The sequence below is a fragment of the Polyodon spathula genome, chromosome 8 (assembly GCF_017654505.1).
Source record: "Polyodon spathula isolate WHYD16114869_AA chromosome 8, ASM1765450v1, whole genome shotgun sequence".
In the NCBI taxonomy this organism is placed as follows: domain Eukaryota; kingdom Metazoa; phylum Chordata; class Actinopteri; order Acipenseriformes; family Polyodontidae; genus Polyodon; species Polyodon spathula.
The window spans coordinates 36,685,897-36,704,769 of NC_054541.1; the positions used below are offsets into that span (position 1 = coordinate 36,685,897).

At 35.5% G+C, this 18,873-nt stretch overlaps 1 protein-coding gene across 1 annotated transcript; it reads left to right on the forward strand.

Annotated features, from left to right (window-relative positions):
- Positions 1-264: 264 nt before the first annotated feature.
- On the forward strand, positions 265-18,645 carry LOC121319885 (F-actin-capping protein subunit alpha-2). Its single transcript, XM_041257810.1, has 10 exons — positions 265-345; positions 9,421-9,484; positions 12,428-12,479; positions 12,960-13,023; positions 13,597-13,803; positions 14,393-14,472; positions 14,941-15,019; positions 16,026-16,097; positions 16,799-16,861; positions 17,460-18,645. Exons 1-10 carry the CDS (start codon positions 307-309, stop codon positions 17,598-17,600), a joined length of 861 nt encoding a protein of 286 aa, XP_041113744.1. The 5' UTR covers positions 265-306; the 3' UTR covers positions 17,601-18,645.
- Positions 18,646-18,873: the final 228 nt, after the last annotated feature.

Here is an 18,873-nt window from a genome sequence, read left to right on the forward strand (position 1 = left end):
TAGAACTTGGTTTATACAACACTTTATACGGAGCATGTTTTACATTTACAAAGTGGAAACAGCACAGAGTACTGTTTCAGGTTTGAATACAGACTGGCTTTTCCTTAAGACTGGAACAATGACAACTCCACACGGGATTGGGAACTGCACAAGGAAAGCGTGTCAGTTTTTGGCAGAATTTTTTTTTTACGTGGATACGCACGTCCCGTTCACTGTTCGCGTGGCTCCCGCGCGTGCCCGTGCGGGTAACCTCCCTTCTGATGACGTCGTACTCGGCTTCAATGAGCTGTCGTGCCGGAAGGAAAGATGGCGGATCAAGAGGAGCAGTTGTCTGAGGGGGAGAAGGTAGGGGATGCTAAGCGTCTTATATGAGAGCAATGCTTGCGAAAAACTTGACGTTTAGCAGTATTGCACCCTGGTTTGTTGTGACCTACAGCATGTCATTTAGAAAATACTTATGTTTGCAGCAGTTAGCGATTAAACGGAAGGCCGGTGGGCTTGGACATCAACTGTTATTATTTTTAGCTACTCGGTCCCTGCCCAACTTCCGTTCCTGTCTATCTGGGTCAGAGACGCCTCTCCTTGTATGGTCCGATCTTAACAAATAGGACCCGGGCTGCATATATAGCCGCCTAGTCTATTTGCAGCCCCCGACTGGGTCAGAGAACGTCGTTATGTTCGCTTTATGGGGTTTCAAATGAATCGATATGTTACAATGTACGCGTTTTGATTTAATGCTAGGTCGTGAAGCTGTATTTTTTTCAATGAACTAGATAGGCTGTGTATTTAAACGCGCCTATTTGCCAGTGGCACTGATTGTGACCGTATATGTACATTGAAAATACCTGAGCAAGGTGAAATTCTTAAATGTGCCTGTTGATTGCACAGAGACTCATTTGCTTAACCGCACAGGCCCATTTAGTACTCTCTCTGGCACTGCCTGTACTCAACTACAGAGAAAGTCGATCAGACACGAGCAAGGGAAAGGGGATTTTAAATAGCACAGATCTGATAAGAACTATCTGAAATAGGGTTGTAAGGAGCTTGTGTGCCAGTAGGAGGAAATAAGTTTTCTTGCGTTGTGAGGGTGGGAGTAGGGGTGGGGTAACAATGCAGCCTTGAATCACACCAACAGTCTCCACTCCGGATTACAGACCGGTTAGAGATGATTTGATAACAGTATAATCAGGACACCATGTGTTGCCATTGTGTATCAGTGGAAGTATGATAGTGTGTTAAAAACTTAACATACTCCAATATGCTTCATGAAATGAGGGTTATTTTAAGTAGGTCTTTCTGCTTTGTGGCTGCACGTTTCCAGTATATAGACGTGAAAGGGCTGCATCCTTAGTTGACGTGTTTTTATTTTAAGTCATTGAGCCATTAATAATATACAGCAAGAATAGGAGACTTGTTTTAGATTTTAGTCTTTGCTCAGAATGCCAAATAATTTAATTCTCATAGGAAAGTGAACACAACAAGAACAGTGACCAATTTAAAACTACAGCTTTTTTTTCCATTTATGGAGTATTTGAAATACTCCCAAAATGACACAACTACTCTGCCAGTATTATCTTAATTAGTGTGTGTGTGTGTTTTTATATCTGTTTCCTACCAGGTAATTTGAACTATTTAAGATATATTTGTCTAATGATGCTTTTTTAGAAAATCTAGACTGAAACATGTTAAACTAAAAGCTGTGGCACATAAGCCATACAAACAAATGACTTAGTTCTTGTTGCATAAATTGCTGGTATGAATTCTTCTCTTACAATAAAATAGTGTTAATAATCTTTGATCATTTTAACACTAACATTTTTATACATAGCATTTATCTTGATAGTTTGATATGCACCATTACTGTGGCCTGCATAGTGATATTGTACATATCCTTACCCAGTGTCCAACACCAACTGTAGCAATCAGGTAAAGATTCTGCCAATTTAATTTAGAGGGTTTGTCTTGGAAGGACATTGTTAGAGTAATCTAGGTAGTTGCAAACTTTAAGACTACATCATTGATAGATCCGAGCATTAGGTGAAAATAAGTTATAATCAAATAAATATTGATTACTGTGTTGCTGTGCAGTTTCATATTGACAGTGACTGCATGACTATAGACATTAAATTCTTACTAAGTATAATATTGGAAAAAGGTTATTTTTTACTGTTCTCTCAGCAGATTCAATGTAACTGGGCCTACGGAATTTAATCAAGGTCACGCTAGCAGTGCAAGAGGGAGTCTTTTTAGTGCCATGGTTCTGAGAATAATTGCTACTCCTGCTACCATGTGTTTGATGGACACATGCAGCCTACTGAACTTATTCAGAGTCACTCAGCTGAATTGATTTAAATTGCTCTCTGAAATTCTTATATGTGGGTTTCAGTGCGTATTGTTATGCTGTCTGGACAGCTGAAAATTCTTATAAAACATTGAGGAACATATTTCCAAAACCAGAGTACACAGCCAGTATTATACAGCAGTGTTGGGTCATCATTTGTTAGCTTAGTCTTTCTATTTTTTCATTATGGTAAATGTTTTCTCATACACTAAGTGGAGAAAACATTTAAACCAAGACCAGTGTGGCTTTCATAGGGAACAATAGTTTTAGACTAAAAAGTAAACCCCTAAAACGTTTATTGAATGAAAACAGAGGAGATCTCATACATTTAGGTTTGGATATTTGGGTTAAACCAAGATACAGCACAAGTTCTACTCCATAAATGGAATATTTTTTAAAGTCAGGGTTAAAACCGTGTTTAAACTGAAAATGCACTAAGAAAAGTAGATTTTCACTGTTAACTGTTGTGAAAATAACTCTAGTGCTCCATTGTATCTGCAACATAGGATTTCTTTTTTAATTCATATATTTGTTTATTATTGATTTACGAATAATATTGTTCATTTCTTATGTTTTGTCAAGTTAGTCACTCGCTTTAAATCAACTTGCTCTTTCAGCCTGATATCTGCTATTAACTGCTGTGTTGCTGCTACAGTTTCACATTATGCTACTATCCTGTGTTATGCACTTTCCACTGTATTTAATGTACTATTTCATGTATTATGCTACTATCATGTATTATGCACTTTCCACTGTATTTAATGTAGTATTTCATGTATTATGCTACTGTCATGTATTCTGCACTTTCCACTGTATTTAATGTATTATGCATTTTCTTTAACTTACTGTATATTATGTATTATGCATTTCTTTGTATTTGAAGTATTATGGATTTTCTTCTTGTTGCTGCATCTTTTTTTGGCAGCTAAATGTTGTAGCTGTTTTAGCAGCAGAAGATGTGTGCGCAATACACCACACAATTCATCACATGGTTACAGGTGCATTCAGTTGATTAGACAGTACGGTTGATCAAAGATCGGATATTAGGGCTGCTGCAATGGACCAATTTTTTTTTTTTTGGCTGGGCATTTTGAACTCCATTTCCCCAACATCCTCTGCAGAGAAAGAATGCGCATGACAAGGCTTCCTGCGTCAGTTCGTATCTGGTTTGTTGTTACATACACACACTTCGTACATCTTCTACAATGTCCAGAACGAACCTCAATGTCTGCTGCCAGCTTGGAAAAATATGTCTGCCTTTAGTGCAGTCAAAACAGACTTTATTCATTTTAAACTATGTTGGTTAAAAGGGAGTTTTTATGTTTAAGTTGGATGTACAAAGTTCATTTCAACAGAGTTGACTGTGCAGTGCAGCATTTATTTTTCACAATTCCTTCATTTGACCTGGCATGGTTTTAGCGAGTAAATGTCTTTTACTAGTGTCACAAGCTGTGACTATAATATTTTGTTTTATTGATGATAGTACTGTTAATATTACATTACTGTTCATGTTGTTTATGTACACTGATTTTTACTAGTTTATATTGTGGAGTACAAGTAGGAGAGTTGTTTTAACCAATGTTTAGATGTTTCATGGTCCTGAAAAGTGTTTTTTTTTTTTTTTTTTTTTTTAAATGCCGAAAACCCGGAAGCCCTAAGTATAATGTGAAAAATAAAGTAAAGGTTGTTCATAAGGAGCCATAAGTGTTATATACAGTATGTTTGCATCAAAACCAAAAAGATCCATATATAGATACAAGATCTATATTTTGCTGTTAGTCTTTTGTGGATAAAAAAAAAATAAAAAAAAAAAAAAAATAAAAAAAAAAAAAAATTAAATAAAATAAAAAAAAAATAAAAAAAAAAAAAGACATTTCTGTTTTTAAGAACAGTACCGGCATTTCATTAAAAACTAAACAGGGAAAGAAACACTTCTGTAAGACGAAAAATTCTTGTCATGGCGTAAAGGTAATTTTTATATATATTTCTATCTTTATATATATATATATATATATCTATATTAGTTTAATATATTATTAATATAGCTATATATATATATAAGATGTCAACATTATAACTCACCAGCTTTATTGTTTACAAATGTATGAAAAAAAATACAATTAAAAATCAAATAAACCTTGAACATAATGTGTTTCAAATAGGAACTATTAATGACCTTCAAAGTGATGGTAATATTGAATAGATTTTACTGGAATTCTTTTGTTAGTTAATTGTACTTTAACCATGACCTGGTCTGCTCTTGTTATTGTACTGTAACTGTAACATCTGTCAGTGGTGGCTTAATGGTTTATGTTGTTGTTTAGTTTTTTTTCTTCTCACAGAGGTGCCACTAGGAGTGTGATAATGAAGTCAGGGCTTGAATTTCATTCCTGTGTGCCAGTGGGATTTCCCTCCTATGCTGCAGCCAATGGGGGGGGGGGGGGGATTCCAAAATTTTAGGGGGGAATGGCAAAAAAGACACTTTTGCATATAAAAAACAGTATATATTTTACTGCATCATCATTTACACTGGTGCTGCTTTAAAATAAACTGCTTTCAGGAGACCTAACAGCTGTTCATCACTGTGAGACAGAGCTCTCTCCATTGATTTTGCCATTGCCTGACAGAGTTTTTGGTGCAGCAGAAGGAGGTGCTTTTCTAATTAACCATTAATTCTTTACACTTAGCCCTATATCATTTATGTATGTTTAACTACTGAGTAGTTTGTACTGCATGCATGTAACATATAAAATGAATGGCCACAAAGTCTCCTTTCATATTATGTAAGTTGCTACAGGATCAGGTATATTATGTGGTAGAGATGAGAATATATGTAAATAAATAAATGCTTTTAACCAAACAAACAAAATTTACAAACCAGTATATATATATAGATATCTATATCTATATCTCTATATATATATATCTCTATTATCTATCTAATCACTAATCATAGATAGCAAATAAATAAATAAATAAAACACTGTACAATTGAACCTCAATACTATACAGATAGGTGACTGAAAAGTAAAAAACACATTGTTTTGCTTTTCAATTGCTACAGTACTATCTTTTATCTTTTTTTCTGTCTTTAAAAAATAAAACAAATCAAAATCAATCAAGAAGGGATTTGTGACTATTTACTTGGTCTAATCCAACAAAACACACTCAAACATTTTAAATAGCTGTTGTCTTTAAAAGTTTTAAATACCGTATTCCTTCAAGTTTAAGACGTCCCTCGAATTGGTTGGTCTTCTCAGCAGTAAGTCACGTTGCTGCTTGTGTATTCGGTTATGATGTCATTGTTAGTCTTTTATCGGCAGTCAGCCACGTTGTTTGTTTACTCGGGTAGTCTTTTGTTGTCAATTTTAATACATTTATCACTACGGTATTCAGATTTAAGACGCAGGCTATTTTTGGTTTAAAAAGTGCATCAAATTTGAAGAAATACTACTTTTTTTCTAATCCCATTTGTCTTTTATTTCCTTTTCTGTGTCCTGTATTTCTCCCCAACATTGTCTAAAATGAACATTCTGTGATATTGCCACCCCTATCAAACATTGCCATTATCTAATTATTATAAAGGAAAAAGATAGTACAATTGAAATAATTGTATATACAGTCAAAATGAAATACTTACAAAGAAGGGAGTATTTCTCTTAAAGAAATGACTAAGAGCTTCTGAAATAGTAAAAGGGGCAATTGATACATTATTGAGAAATTCCTCTACCCTGTGGAGTTTTAATTAAGCATTGTTGAACAGGACAAAACAACTGTATGGATAAGGGCTGTTTCATTGTACAGTATTATCTTGTGGTTGGAAATCAATGTATGATCTGCAGTGTGTGTGCGGTTCTACTGGAGATGAAAATGCTGATGGTAGGCTTTGGTCTTTTAGGATAGTCTGTTTTACTGTGGGACTGCCACTATCAGGTCTGCACTGTCCATCATAGGAACCTTACACTGCAGTGTTTAATATGCATGGTTACAGTAACAAATGCCACCTGGTCTGAGCATACCAATAGACTGCTTTCTATACCTGCCTGACCAGAGATGCAGTGATTTGAACTTTGTAACTTTGAAACTTTTTTTTTTTAAACGTGATGATTTTGTTCAATTAAAAAAAATCATCTTTATACATAGTTTATTATTATTAATTCTGTATTACTCATTTAGCAGACACTTTTATCCAAAATGACTTAGAGACTAGGGGGTGAACTATGCTTTTAATTTACTTTTTCTTGCCTGTAGCCTATTGTACAGTATGACTCTGTATTTAGCCAGATGTGACCTACCAGGGCAATGAATTGTATTTCAGAGATTTTTTGTTATCAAGATAATCATTACAATAATCAGTTATATTGAAATATCATACCTTATACCTAGTGAATTACAGGTATGTTCAGGCTAAGACACCAGTCTGTCCTTTCCTATGTATCAGTTTGCTTACAGGGCTAAAGAGTTAACATGCTTCTGCACCAGTTTCACATGGTTTATATATATATATATATATATATATATATATATATATATATATACACACACACACACACACACACACACACACACACACACACACAGTACTGTGCAAAAGTTTTAGGCAGGTGTGAAAAGATGCTGTAAAGTAAGAATGCTTTCAAAAATAGACATGTTAATAGATTATATTTATCAATTAACTAAATGCAAAGTGAGTGAACAGAAGAAAAATCTACATCAAATCCATATTTGGTGTGACCACCCTTTGCCTTCAAAACAGCATCAGTTCTTCTAGGTACACTTGCACAAAGTCAGGGATTTTGTACGAATATAGTCAGGTGTATGATTAAACAATTATACCAAACAGGTACTAAGGATCATCAATTCAATATGTAGGTTGAAACACAATCATTAACTGAAACAGAAACAGCTGTGTAGGAGGAATAAAACTGGGTGAGGAACAGCCAAACTCAGCTAACAAGGTGAGGTTGCTGAAGATGCAGTGGTCGGCCAAGGAAACTTACTACAGCAGATGAAAGACACATCATGCTTACTTCCCTTTGCAATCGGAAGATGTCCAGCAATGCCATCAGCTCAGAATTGGCAGAAACCAGTGGGACCCTGGTACACCCATCTACTGTCCGGAGAAGTCTGGTCAGAAGTGGCCATCATGGAAGACTTGCGGCCAAAAAGCCATACCTCCGACGTGGAAACAAGGCCAAGCGATTCAACTGTACACGAAAACACAGGAACTGGGGTGCAGAAAAATAGCAGCAGGTGCTCTGGACTGATGAGTCAAAATTTGAAATATTTGGCTGTAGCAGAAGGCAGTTTGTTCGCCGAAGGGCTGGAGAGCGGTACACGAATGAGTGTCTGCAGGCAACAGTGAAGCATGGTGGAGGTTCCTTGCAAGTTTGGGGCTGCATTTTTGCAAATGTAGTTGGGGATTTGGTCAGAGTTAATGGTCTCCTCAATGCTGAGAAGTACAGGCAGATACTTATCCATCATGCAATACCATCAGGGAGGCATCTGATTGGCCCCAAATTTATTCTGCAGCATGACAACGACCCCAAACATACAACAAAAGTCATTAAGAACTATCTTCAGCATAAAGAAGAACAAGGAGTCCTGGAAGTGATGGTATGGCCCCCACAGAGCCCTGATCTCAACATTATCGAGTCTGTCTGGGATTACATGAAGAGAGAGAAGCAAACTGAGGCTGCCTAAATCCACAGAAGAACTGTGGTTAGTTCTCCAGGATGTTTGGGCCAACCTACCTGCAGAGTTCCTTCAAAAACGGTGTGCAAGTGTACCTAGAAGAATTGATGCTGTTTTGAAGGCAAAGGGTGGTCACACCAAATATTGATTTGATGTAGATTTTTCTTCTGTTCACTCACTTTGCATTTTGTTAATTGATAAAATATAAACTATTAACATGTCTATTTTTGAAAAGCATTCTTACTTTACAGCATTTTTTCACACCTGCCTAAAACTTTTGCACAGTACTGTGTGTGTGTGTGTGTGTGTGTGTGTATATATATATATATATATATATATATATATATATATAATATATATATAATATATATATATATGTGTATAATATATATGTATGTATGTTGTACATATCTTTCTCAAGAGAGCCTGTGTCAACAGCATGGGAACTTGAAGAGCATTAGTGTAGTTGCCATAGCCGACACTATGAGCAAGTACTTCACTCAGCTGCCAAAGTATGCATGTGCTTTTCACAGAAGTTACATCATGTAAGAGTCATCAGTATGTTATCACAAGGATCAGCAAATAAAAAAATAAGGACAGGACTTCTGACAGTGCAGAATGGACATGTATGCTATCTTAGTGTCTCTCAAGCCAGTCAGCAGTGTCAGTCTGTCTGCCCTCAGGCTCCAGCTACACAGGGGATTTTCTTACACATTTGTATGCCCATCTATGGGCAGAACAGAACAGGCTACACTGCAACAGTGACTTCACTTTCAGACTGCAAACAGGACTTGCTACAAAATTTCACAGCAATAAATACAGAGCTGTAGACTACGCCAATGTATGAAAGGCGTTAGCCCCCAGCTGAGGTTGGTGATATTTTGGTTTTGTATCTGCCCCCACAAGAACAATCTGAAATAGTTTATCCTTTGTCTCTCTTTAAACTATGTTGTTGTTTTGTATACTTGTATTGTGCATCTTGTTTAATTAATAAAATTGAACATTTTAAAAAGAATTCAACAAAAGCATAAAATATGCTGCAAGTGGCAAAAATAAGTGATGAAGAAAAATGGTGATTTTTTTTTTTTTTTTTTTTTTTTTTTTATTGTTTAAATCAAGTATTCACATTTTATAGTAGATTTATACATTGCCCAGAGGATAGGGTTACATTATTAAGCAATGGTTACTTGTAAAAGAAACCTTTATTTCTGCAGTATAATGTACAAAAGCTACTTGAAGGATGCATTTTTTTAATTTGAACTACACTATTGGACAATTTTGTTTATTGTATTTCTCTGGATTCTATAAACCAATTTAGGAAAAAAAGAGTTCATGAAAAGGGGTCAGTATGCTAATCAATTTCTCTTAATGTTGTCTAATTGCAGGTACGCATAGCAGCTAACTTTGTCATTCATGCTCCCCCTGGAGAGTTTAATGAAGTTTTCAATGGTAAGTTCTGAATATACATATTTTACATTTTTGTTGTTCATTTAATGTACACTTTCATTAACTGTACCATATCCTCTAAATTTGAACCTCACATCTAAGACGGGGTTGTCAAGCAGTGCTATACTGTAGGGCAAGTTCCTACAGAGATTTTTTGATGTATTTACAGAAGCAGAACGACATCTAAGCTTGCTTTTTGATAAACTAACTGCTATTTTTTTTGATGGAGAATATGATTGTGCTGGAAATGTAGCAGTGAGATTAAACATGAAACAGCCCAGAGACTTGTTGTAAGACAACAGGCCTCAGAATGGACTTTGACAGGAAGTGTTTTAGGAGATTCCGCGTTGTAATGCTTGTTCGACTGAATGAGTGGCTACCCCTTGAGGTTCGTGCTGAAAAGTTATTGGAGATCTATCAGCAGACAAATCCATCACAATAGGGAGCGATCACTACCTCTAGCAACGTCTTTGGAGACAAAATTGGGAATACTTCCATACCAAAGTGAAGAACACAACTATTTTGTATTAAGGACGAATACAAAAAAATTACCAGTTATAATATAACCACTGTTTGCCTTATTGATGCTTCCCTGGGCTAGACTTGCTGTTGTTTGCCTTAACACTCCATGTGTGAAATCAGGGAACAAGTTCACCTAACTTCTAGGTCCCAAAATAAGGTGGTTGTATTGAAATTAGTGTATGCTCAGTAAACATAATGTAAACCATATGTTAACAGTGGCAATTTACATTTTGGTTCTACAGTGTATTGCAGATAGACAGTTTATGTTTAAAATCAAATTGTCTTTGTGGTGGATCAGTTTGAGTGGTATGCTTCATCACATTCCAATACAATCAAGTAGAAAAGTAAAGTACCAAAACCTTTCCCTAATGGTTGATAACACAGAAAAATAAATTGCACTCCTGTAACACAGCTTAAAACATCAATGATCAGTTTTGTTTCATTTGTGCATAACAACTGATTTGAATGTATACTGCAGCGCTAATGTTTATAGTTAAATGCAGTATTAACCTGAATGTGAATAGTACATTTCTTTTCAACAGAGTGCCTCAGTTGAAATCTGGCCAGGTCATGCAACTGAAATTATTAAAATGGTCTCAGTTCAGTTGCTATATTGCTAGTGTTTTAGAAAGAGAGGGTCAGGAATTAATATTACCCTTAATAACCACCATACTAGGATCTAATCATCTTAGTGTGATGGCCCTTAGAGGAAACAGTGTAGCCATCGCTGCCCTGCTCTTTGGATAAGTAGAATTAAAAGCTGATTTTTGCCTTATTACAATACATGGATTTTCCTGACTGTTCTTGGTCACATTTTGCACTTCTGATACTTTTTTTTTCTTAATAAGATATACAGTGGCTATCAAAAGTATTCACCCCCTTGGACTTTTCCACCTTTTGTTTTGTTACAACCTGGAATCAAAATGGATTTAATTAGGAGTTTTTGCCACTGATCAACACAAAAAAGTCCAGAATGTCAGTGAAAAATAAGATCTACAGATTGTTCTAAATTAATTACAAATACAAAACAGAAACTAATTGATTGCATAAGTATTCATCCCCTTTGCTATGACACACCTAAATAAGCTCTGGTGCAACCAATTGTCTTTAGAAGTCACATAATTAGTTGAATGGAGTCCACCTGTGTGCAATTAAGGTGTTTCACATGATTTCACAAAAACTACATCATGAAGACATAAGAGCATTCAACGCAATTCCGGAATAAGGTTCTTCAAAAGCACCAATCAGTGGTAGGATATAAGAACGTTTCCAAGGCATTGAATGTACCCCGGAGCATAGTAAAGTTCATTATTAAGAAATGGAGAGAATGTGACACAACTGTGAATCTGTCTAAAACAGGCCTTCCTCAAAAACTGAGTATCCGGTCGAGAAGGGCAATAGTCAGGGAGGCTAACAAGAGGCCTGTGGCAACTCTAAAGGAGTTGCAGTCTTCCACAGCTGAGCTGGGAGACACTGTGCATACGGCAACAATAGCCCAGGTGCTAAACAAAACTGGCCTTTATGGGAGAGTGGCAAAAAGAAAGCCATTGTTGAAAAAAACTCACATCAGATCTCAGCTAGAGATCTAGGCATGTGGGAGACTCTGAGACCAAGTGGAAAAAGATTCTATGGTCTGATGAGACCAAAATGGAGCTTTTTGGCCTCAACGCTAAGCGCTATGTTTGGCGCAAGCCTAACACCGCACATCATCCTGAGAACACCATCCCTACCGTAAAGCATGGTGGTGGCAGCATCATGCTATGGGGATGCTTCTCTGCGTCAGGGCCTGGAAAGTTTGTGAAGATAGAGGGCAAAATGGATGCAGCAAAGTACAGAGAAATCCTGGAGGAAAACCTGCTGAAGTCTGTAAGAGACCTGGGACTTGGGAGAAGATTCATCTTCCAGCAGGACAATGACCCCAAACATACAGCCAAAGCCACACTGGAGTGGCTTAAAAACAAAAAGGTCAGTGTCCTTGAGTGGCCCAGTCAAAGCCCGGCCCTCAATCCAATTGAGAATATGTGGAAAGAGTTGAAAATTGCTGTTCATCAAAGGTCTCCATCCAACGTGATGGAGCTTGAGCAATTTTGCAAAGAAGAATGGGCAAAAATTGCAGTGTCCAGATGTGCAAAGCTGCCTCTACCAAATATTGGTTCAAGGGGGTGAATACTTATGCAATCAATTATTTTCTGATTTGTGTTTGTAACTAATTTAGAACAATTTGTAGATTTTATTTTTCACTAACTTTTTTTGTGTTGATCAGTGGCAAAAACTCCTAGTTAAATCCATTTTGATTCCTCCTTGTAACACAATAAAATGTGGAAAAGGGGGGTTGAATACTTTTGAGAGCCACTGTAGCAATACATCCTATCCTTTTGTACTAGTTTGTATACCTTTCTAACAGATTGTCTTTTAACATTTCAGATGTGCGATTGCTGCTCAACGATGACAATCTTCTCAGGGAAGGTGCAGCTCAGTAAGTGTTTTACCATTTTTGTATTTTTCACTATCTTAATGTGGACATTTTAATGTATATAAAATTAGACTTTATTTTTATTAGGTATATTGCCAAATTGTTGTAGCGAACAGTTTGAGTGGCCTGGGACAAGAATGTTGCTGATGTTAACCTAAAATATCTTCTACTGAAGGACATTAGTAAGGAAAAGAGGTTCCACCGAATTGTTTGGATTCATTTTTAGTACAGTATAAGGACTTTAACTGTAATAATGTTATGACCACAGAAACGTGGAGTTCTATTACTCTTCATATTCATTCTTTATATTTCCTATACATTTAATATTTGTTTCATGTGTTCAAGCTATATCAAGCGCAACCTTAGCTGAGCTCCTCAAACTGTGCAAAATGATGCATCACATAATGAGACACCCTTAAACACAACATATTGTTAATTTTGCCTTTTGTAAAATACCGTATTCTTTTGTTTTCTTTTTCTTAGTGCATTTGCACAGTACAATGTGGACCAGTTTACACCAGTGAAAGTTGATGGGTATGACGACCAGGTAAGTGATGAAATAGATATAAGACTTCAGTGGTCTTCAGTATTGATCACTAGGGCTGTGTCTGTGTCATTTCATGTGCCTTGATATTACGAGTTTGTTAGAGATTTTTAATGAAAATGAACTTTTTCTTTTAATGGTTAAATGTGATTTAAATAATTTTATGTAGGATTGGTGGGGTGCTCAATGAAGACCACTGCGTTACACCATTAGATTTTATCTTCCATTCTTTTTTTTGAACAATATTGCATAAGGTAGAAAATACAATTTTAATTGGATGCTTGATATGACCTAGAAACATATGTTCTATTAATTTAATAGAATTACTACCGATTTGAGTGTTGAGTTGTACTATATGGACTAGTTTGACTGTACTATCCTACTTTAAAGGAATTCTCTGCTGAAAACTTTTAAACAAATTATCAAAAAATGTTCTAGCAATACAAGTACAGAGTAAAAAAAAACATCATCAATGCAGTCTCAATTTTAGTGAAGTGAATGATTTTAAAAACATTAAAGATATTTTAATATCAGATCTTACTACTTCCTACTAAAATGGTGCTGCTCATTTTGTAGGTCTTAATCACGGAACATGGTGACCTTGGAACTGGAAGATATCTGGATCCAAAGAACAAGATTTCCTTCAAGTTTGACCACTTGCGGAAGGAAGCAAGCGACCCTCGCTCTCAAGATGTGGAGAATGCGCTGGAGTCTTGGAGGAGTGCTGTGGACAGTGCTGTCAGGGCTTATGTCAAGGAGCATTACCCAAATGGTGTCTGCACTGTAAGTATGACGCAGGCTTATTTTAAAGTCTGCACCTTTAAGGGTACTAGCTAGATACTCATCAGGTGTGTATATCGGTGTGTGAGGCGTCTGTTTCCCTTCATTCAAGTGAGCCTGGATTCTCAAAGCTACAAGTACATTTCTACTTTGAGAATACCCACCCACCCACTAAAAAAAATAAAATCTTGCGGTGTTTTGGTTACCATTTGTGTATTTTATGAACTTTGTTTAATGTCAGGTTTCCATGGAACCTATTGTAGGTACATGACTATAAAAAAAAAACCAAAAAAAAAAAAAAAAAAACTTGGAGAATATTCAGTGTAAAATTCTAGTGTAAAACATTTGCACAAACAGACTGCTCAGCCTATTGTAATTCAATCTGTTTTTAACTGCTGAATTATAAAACTAACACTGTGATGCATTTCAGTTTGCAATTAATGTTCATACAGAAATATATACAATATGTATACCTCTCAAAACATTCGAGACAACAATTGACTGTTCTTGCCCTCTGCTCTTATCCATGTTATATGATGTTTATAATTTGATTCCATATACTTATGTAGATGTGCTTTATTTCTCCATCTAGATATATGGGAAGACTATTGACGGACATCAAACCATCATTGTGTGTATTGAGTGCCATCAGTTTCAACCAAAAAATTTCTGGTAAGTTTCAAATGTTAGTTAGACATTGTCTGCTTTAATAGAGGGTTAGATCAGCTGTTCTGTCTCTAAAATACCTGCACAATGTATGCTTTTCTGAAGAATTGTATAACAATGATTATCTGTGATTCTATAATAATGATGAATATCAACATTTAAGCATTTCGGTTTATCAAAGGACAGAAAACAACAGCTTCTATTTAATAGCCAGATAACAGACACATTATGGCTTATCACGTTTAAAAAAAAAACACACGCTTAACCTTATTTTCTTGGTTTGTAGCTTCTTTGTGGCTAATAAATTGTGGCAGTGTTTAATATCATTAATATGGTGTATTGTCCCTTTTAATTGGTTCCATTTGTGTTTCCATTTTAATGTCAAAAGCACTGCTTATAAAGTTTTCAGACTCAACTGCATCATGGTATATGCTTGAACATTAAGCTAAAACAGATTTTACTCCCACATTAAAGGAATGGGCGCTGGAGGTCAGAATGGAAATTTACCATCACCCCAGCAACAACTCAAGTGGTGGGCCTTATGAAAATCCAGGTAAACTTAATGTGCATATATTGCAGATATTGGCTTGTATCGCAGGGCTACACTGGCACACTTTGTAAAGAGGTCATATTTATATGAATTTAGCATTCTCAGGGAACTGGTCCACAAAGATTTCTTTGAAACAGTATAATTGTAAATTGACAGCTGTGCAAAAATGGTAGGAATGCAGCATTTTAGACCACTGTGAATCCTAATAACTTTTTCCAGTAATGCAGACCCCAAAAAAAGAAGGACTAGATGGTCAGTTTGACCATCCTCTTCCCTGTAAAGGTCAGCCACAGCTGGATTTTATTGGAATATTTTACAGCACTGGGGACTCAGCCTGGGTATAGGCCCCAGTGCAGACATTATTGTGGGCCCCCCTCCCCAGACTTTAATGTAACACTTTTTTATGAACATAAAACACACCAAGTCAAGTGTTCATTATTTAACAATATTTTTATTCTCAGAAGGTTAGCATGTATGAAACAGTATACCACTAATAAGATTTTTTACTCGCCTACTTGACTTGCATTTTGCGGCCATCTTTATATCCAGTGCCACACTATTTTAATCATAAGCTAAAAAGTTTAGTCACCAGTCCCTCCAGGATTGTGCGATAGTAGAACAAGTAGAAATTGTTTTGCAATATTGAGCGACCCCTAGGCTAAAGCACAAGTGGCTGCAGAGTTTGAAACAGAGAAGCTGACAAAACATAAAACAGTGTCTCCTACCAGCCTCCATGCAAACACAGTGCTAGGAGGTTCATTTTACATTTTTTTAAACATAATTAAGACAATAGCGATACCTGTGAAATGATGGAGGATCAAATCTTAATTACTGGCAGTGGTAGCTACGATGATATGAATATGAAGGGTGTAACATCTGTAAATATAAATGGAGGATATTTTTGTTAAATAATTTTTTCCCACTTTCAAACTCCTCTGGGGCCCTCTTGAGTGCTTGATAAAGAAAGTATGAACTCAAATGGGTATTTATACAGTAAATTTCATTGTAGGTTCACTACTATGAAGATGGAAATGTTCAGCTTGTGAGTCACAAAGATGTTCAAGATTCTATGTCTCTTTCTGTAAGTATAATATTATTACCAGCAAACCTTTTTTTAAGATTGTCTGTACTTAAGAGTGCCTTTTTTTTTTTTTTCTTTGCACAAAAATGAAACCACAAAAAGCCTTGTCACAGGTGTGGTACTTTTGCCCAGGGTTTATTGAAATGGCATAGTGGTAGGTATTTTTATATTAGGCAAGCTCTGTATACTTGAGTAGATTTTAAGACTGGTCTCAATTGTCATTAGGCATCACAAAAATCTGCATAGCAAGAATTCATCTATTAAAAAAGCAGTCATACAGAGAGGTCCTGTAAACCGTGTCTGTTCTTGTAAGGGTCTGGGCCTGAAACATCCTGAGGAGAATTTTCCTTTTTTTAGTTTTGGAAAGTGAAAGTGGGTGTTTGTTTTATAGTAATAAAACTAAACTAAACAAATGTCACACATGCAGGTCTGCTTGTTTTCTGCTAAAGTGGAAGCTCTTTTGAATAGGTGAATTATGTTGTGGGTTTTAATATTCGCTTTAATATTGCAATTGTGGCAGTCAAATGGAAGATCATCAGGAGTGTTTCATAAAAAAAAAATAACATGAACTGTACATGTATGTGCTTGGTAACCATATTGTTAAGTTAATTCCACAATGTTTTTTTTTTTTGAGTACCATAATCTGATCTAATGTATATATTTGTGTTGTTAATGAATTACTAAATGTAATTTATATTTAGAACGAAGCTCAAACTGCAAAGGAATTCATCAAGATCATGGCGGCTGCAGAAAACGAATACCAGGTCAGTTGATCAAACCCCTTATTTTCACACGCTGAAGAATTCCACTGTAATTCAGTTTACCGCACTACAACTACCCTATAACCTAAAATGGGGGTGTTCCCTCCAGACCAAGGCTGAGGCAAGTTAGTGGGGCAGTGTTGGAAATTGCGGATTGTCACTGCCCATGTTATACCTACTCTGGACTATGATTTTTAGTCAACAGTCCCGCACTAAAAAGAAAGAAAACAGTCTTGGAGCTGTCATCAGATGTTAATGCTTTTCAATAAATTCAAGTTATACAAAGGCAATGACAATTTAATGTATGATCTCCATCAACTCAAGCCTACCCACCATACAGTAAAATGTACAAAAACCCAGGCATTTCAGATATTCCTTGTCAAATCCATAGCTCAGCATTATTAGTTTTTTTTTTTTTTTTATAACTGGCTTCATATTCCTCCGAGAATCTATTAGATTTGAACTTATTTAAGCGTCACTAAGATACTCACCTGACCTGCTCTGTGACTACACTGTGTGATGCATACTATATGTAAGTTTATGTTCTTTTGTTCATTTTTTAATACTATTTACATTTTTTGTTTGTTTGTTTTGTTTTTAGACTGCCATTAATGAGAACTACCAGACCATGTCGGACACTACTTTCAAAGCCTTACGTCGACAGCTACCAGTTACTCGCACCAAGATTGACTGGAATAAGATCCTAAGCTACAAGATCGGAAAAGAGATGCAGAACGCTTAAAAAATGAACATTGCATGACTGGATTATTGTGTTGTCCTTGTGTAAATTAAAAAATACATAAAAGGTTTGGTCTCACACTATGTAAAACATTTATTACACTAAAGATACCTACTTTTAATAAGCAGATTTTATACAGAGGATTTCCATTAAAACTTACTATAACCACAGCATTGGGTTTTCATCATAAATTATTATTTTTTTGTTTCTTAAACATCCGTATTTAATCTTAAATGAAAAAAAGATGTTTTCCTTTTAAAAGAAATATCAATATTGTCACACCTATAGTTTTTAATTAAAGTGGTGGGACCACACCTTTTAAAATATTGTGATATGGAGAGGCAATTTAGATATTAAAAGAAATTATTTTAAATTAACCAATAGCGTAGTTTTTGTTTTTAAAAAGGAAAACAAATAGGAATATTCTGAAATGTATTCTTCATTTAATTTCATTACTGTGAAAAGCAGCCACCCCAGCCATCACATAACGTCTTGTCATCATTTTGTATTCTTCATAGTATGTATGCTGAGCAAAATATAACATCTCTCTCTTTGCTACAAAGATATGCACAGGTTATAATTTTGCTTCATGACATGATCATGTATCCTAGCAAAGAAAGGCAAGGTTTCATTAATGAGGTCTTTTGATCTGTATCTTAATACATCTTACTAAAAACACAAAGAAATATACTGCTTTAATATGTGCTTATGTTAACTGCTTAAAATAAGTTTGTATTACATTTGCCCTTTTAACTGTTTATTTTTATTAAACAGACATGACTGTATTATAGCAAGGCACATTGTAATATATAATACCTGTATTAAAAATCTTGTCTGTCCGTTTGGTGACTTTTCTTTGCACTCTTGAAATGAACTGTAATACAATATCAATTGTGTTGCATTAAATGATGGATTTTCTATTTAATTGAGTAGTAAATGACTCTGTTCACAATGTATATATTTTTTGCTGGAAAATAACATTTTCCACTTTACCCACCCATCCACTGATGTCTTATTGGATCTGTTAATAAATATGATAGTAACTTGATAGCTGTATTTTTTATATTTATTGTTGTTTTGTTTTAGAAATAAAAATTGGTAAAAATGTTTTTTAGTGAATGTTGTAAACTAACTGTAAATCATTTATTAGAATGTGTGGCAACACTGCCTTTTGAAAAGGTCTTTAAACTGTCAAATTACAAATTCACCAAGCCAAGATTCTGCCATGCATAGCACTTTCTTTGCTATACACATGACTTATAATTGTGTAGCGCAT